The 3,953-nt window shown below is 42.5% G+C and overlaps 1 protein-coding gene across 1 annotated transcript; it reads left to right on the plus strand.

Moving 5' to 3' along the window:
* Positions 1-519: 519 nt before the first annotated feature.
* Positions 520-3,296, plus strand: zgc:162730 (uncharacterized protein LOC564559 homolog). Its single transcript, XM_058079895.1, has 2 exons — positions 520-666; positions 1,065-3,296. Exons 1-2 carry the CDS (start codon positions 634-636, stop codon positions 2,322-2,324), a joined length of 1,293 nt encoding a protein of 430 aa, XP_057935878.1. The 5' UTR covers positions 520-633; the 3' UTR covers positions 2,325-3,296.
* Positions 3,297-3,953: the final 657 nt, after the last annotated feature.

Consider the following 3,953-nt stretch of genomic DNA (forward strand, 5'->3'; position numbering starts at 1 on the left):
ATCAATACTGTATATATGCACTGTAATGTATCTCTTAAGGTACTTTTATGACAAAACAGATGGTTGTGAAGATGAAAAAAACAGAATTCAGAGACTGCTTGACAATGTTTGCTTTTTCACATCTGGGTGCTTCAAATGGTCACATGTTGGAATTGGGTTATCACTCTACGTAGACCACCTCTCATAATTCATAGGAATGACCATACAGAATGAGGGTAGACATTGGAAAAACAAACAAACAGCCCCACAGTGGACAGCATTTGTAAAAGTTTTTGTAAAAAGGGCTTTTATTCGGCATGCCCACAAAACTGACACATTTCACACACCCCACTAAGAATACAGGTTTCTTTTCTCTCCACTGTGTGTGTTTGTGTGTGTTTGTATCTGTTTGTGCGTTTCTGCTGTGTCTGCTTTGCAAAAACACCCAACCCTTAGCTCACATGAAACTTGAGGTGGAGGGAGGGACATCCGGGAATATAGCGAGTGGAAACTCCACCCAAATTGGGGAGGAGTTTCTAAGGCAGTTTTAAAAAGTGCAGCAGACCAGCAGACCTCATCATACTTGGCTCTGGACACAGGTATCGAACAGTGAACAGAGGATCTCAGTGACTCTCTTGGCCTTAAGGGTACAGCATGTCCGAAATGCATGACGACATTTTCACAAAGGTGAGTCAGTGTTTATTTGTGTACAACTTTTGACTATTGCTGTGCTTTCCTGAGTATTGTGTGTATGTGATTGTGTATTAACTTTTACGAACCAGTAGTTTGACAGTAAACACTTTGAGTTGTTAAAGTTACTAACTAACCAGCTATGCAATTTATGGAGTGTTGCTTGTGTCTGTAAGTCCTAGTTACTGTAAGTAACTTAAATAAAATATATTACCAAACCGTAGTCTGTAGGGTCTGATTGCATGTGATTTGACCTTTTTGATTATCAAAGTTAAAAGTACCCGTCATACATATATGTATGTATATGCAAGTCAAGTAAAACATCTATCATCTATAGATAATTGTGTCTGGAGCTTTATTAGCCGTATATTAACTATACCAACCATTTGCAACAGAACTTTTTGAACCTGGCCCTGGATGATGCCATGGTCACAAGACAGTCTCAACTCAACGTCCCAGGACAGGGTCGACTGAACCGGTCCGCCTCATTCTTTTCATCCCCCTCCCCGCCTGACTCATCCAACCTCAGCTTCAGCACTGAGCATATCAATAACGACGACAACAGCAGCTCACTCTGGTCATCGAACATCTGGAGTCAGGCCCCTAGTCTTCAAACTAAAACATCTGCTCTGCAAGCACGGTCCATGAGCCTAACCGAGTCCAGCATCTCCCTGCTCTCCAGTTTCGGACAACTCAAGAATCTGGAAGCTTTTTCCTCAGGACCTGCCACAACTGTGGCTCCACCGCCAGGCTTCCCCCCTGCGTCCAACCTGCCGGCCCAGGTGGCACCCATGCTGTCCTCTAACCGTTACAAGACTGAGCTCTGCCGTGGCTTTCAGGAGACTGGCAGTTGCAAATATGGCAGCAAGTGCCAGTTTGCCCATGGTGAGGCGGAGCTGCGTGGAATGTACCGTCACCCAAAGTACAAGACCGAGCCTTGCAGAACCTTCTACAACTTCGGGTACTGTCCATACGGCTCACGTTGCCACTTTATCCATGAGGAAAAAATCAGCGGAGGCCAACTTACATCAGCTAAATTCCAGACTCAGCGCCAGCAAACTCCCCCCGCAACCAACAGTGGTCAGAATCCGCGCCACCAGCTCCGCCAAAGTGTCAGCTTTGCAGGCTTCCTGGGCTCTTCACGTACCTCCCCTCCACCATCATTCCCTGCATCTTTTACGGATCCAAACCTGGGCTTTAGCAGGGCTCCGTCTGTGTCTCCACCTCCAGCAGATCTCATTTCCCCAGTGTTTGGCGACTCCCTGTCTCGGGAAGTAGCAGCATTCCAATTTGGCACCCATCAAACCCGCGCCAGTTCCGGAGACATCCACAACATTCCTCTCATCGTGGAGCCAAAAGCCTCGCGCTGCCTGTGTGGCCACAGCAATGACTTCTCTACTTTGCATGGAAACAGCGGCAGAGGCTTTGCCAAAGTTGTGGACGGGAACCAGCAGGACAGCAATGCACTGTTTGCAGGTACCAGCCACAGTGGATTGATGAAGCATGCTAGTCTGCAGCGTTTCTCCTCTGAGGATTCCCTGGAGGACAGCTACAGCAGCAGCAGCGGAGGTTCCAGCGGGACTGAGTCTCCAACTTTTGACGGATCATCCAACAAGAGGCTCACTGTGTTTGAACGCCTGTCCTTGTCCGACTAAGCAGATCATAAGGGCAAGAACAGAAGAGAACTGTCTGTCTAGTCTTTCTTCAGATCTTCAGACCTTCAGACCCAGAACTGATCAGGACAAGTCAATATTTGATAACATAATAACACTTAATGTTCTTAATTCATGTTTGTCAAATTTAAACTCATCTTGGACAAAGAGATCAGTCTAGCACCAACTGTCATAAGTGTAGCAAATTAGACCTTGTGGTCTTCCACCAATCCATTCGCCATATCGCCAATTTGATTGGTTTGAAAAATTGCATCTGTACAGATCAAACTGGCTCATCAGTGATGACAATCAGCTATTATTATTATTGTGCCTTAAAGACTCGCCCTGCCTCACAAGCTAGTGCTCCTCAGTGCCAAGAACAGTATGTTTAATTCCGTGGCCTTCATGAGTAAGACCCAGCGTGTGTAATTGATGCCATTTTATCTGACATGCACTTTACAGCAAATTCAAATGGGAGAAACCTGCCTCCCAGTAGCATTCTACCAAAGCTTCATACTTCACGTTACTGTGTGAGTGTGTGTATGCGTACGTCTGTGTATATATGCTTGTGTGCGTGTGTGTGTAACCATCTTTTTTTCTAAGACCAGGGGTGCAACCGGATGAGAGATCAAAGTGTGCATGAGAAAAGTAGATGTGAATACCCAACATTTTGTAATTTTGGCGCTTTTTTTAATGACCCCCTTCTAAGGTCCCCTGTTTGATTGACAGCCTGGTTCAGGGACTTAAACACCACAGTATTTCTTTTGGTTATCGGTTGCCTCGCATTGTTTAACTTAAACTAATATATTTATTATGATATTTATTTCTGTTTAAAATGTATTTTGTACTTTATTTATGAAGAATTATTCAAAGGTCTGTGAATTACCAATGTGAGGAAAGGGAATTTAAAAAAAAAAAGAAAGAATCTTATATTTTTAATTGACCAAAAGTGTCTGAATAAACTTCTGAAAAAAGAAATGAGATTGTTTTCTTTCTTTACATAGTACACTAGAACTCACAGTACACTCCTCCATTTTAATTTAAAGAAGATCTTGCAGCATTTTAGTATAATGCAATGGTCTCTTATTTGTGCTGTTCATCATGTAACTGCACTGAACTTCTAAAGGAGGTGACTAGTAAAAACCTCCTTCATGAATTTGATAAAAAGGCAGTCATGTTTGCTAATCAATTACTGTAGTGCCACTAATGTACCATGAATAAATACTATCTGTCCAATTCAGTTACATTTCCATCTGATAAGCAAGTGAAACAAGAGTATTTACTTCATTTCTCACTACTGCTGTTGTACTCTTGCATACAGTACCTTGTCTTCTTAGTATGCACACAGTACAATAGTCAACAACTGCCTTCAGACTGCACTTCATATCAATGTCAGGAAAAAGGTTCAGTGGAAGAGATAATGATACCCTAAACTTTAATACTGTATTACAAACTATGGGTAGACATAAATATACAGTTGCATTCAAAATTATCCTCATTGTAACTTCTGTTTATTTACACAGCATAACACATCTAATATTACAAACCATTTTAGGGGTATCAAGGTTTAATTGTTTTTTTTAGTCTCTACCATAACTGTTTATGTGTGTGAGTTGCCTTTTCATAAAATCA

The sequence above is a fragment of the Doryrhamphus excisus genome, chromosome 8 (assembly GCF_030265055.1).
Source record: "Doryrhamphus excisus isolate RoL2022-K1 chromosome 8, RoL_Dexc_1.0, whole genome shotgun sequence".
Taxonomy (NCBI): Eukaryota; Metazoa; Chordata; class Actinopteri; order Syngnathiformes; family Syngnathidae; genus Doryrhamphus; species Doryrhamphus excisus.

What these genes read in the sequence shown, in the direction of transcription:
- zgc:162730 (XM_058079895.1), top strand. Translation starts at nt 634, where the DNA reads ATGTCCGAAATGCATGACGACATTTTCACAAAG. An exon ending in ATGACGACATTTTCACAAAG is followed by an intron (nt 667 to 1,064) that starts GTGAGTCAGTGT and finishes CATTTGCAACAG; the next exon opens with AACTTTTTGAACCTGGCCCT.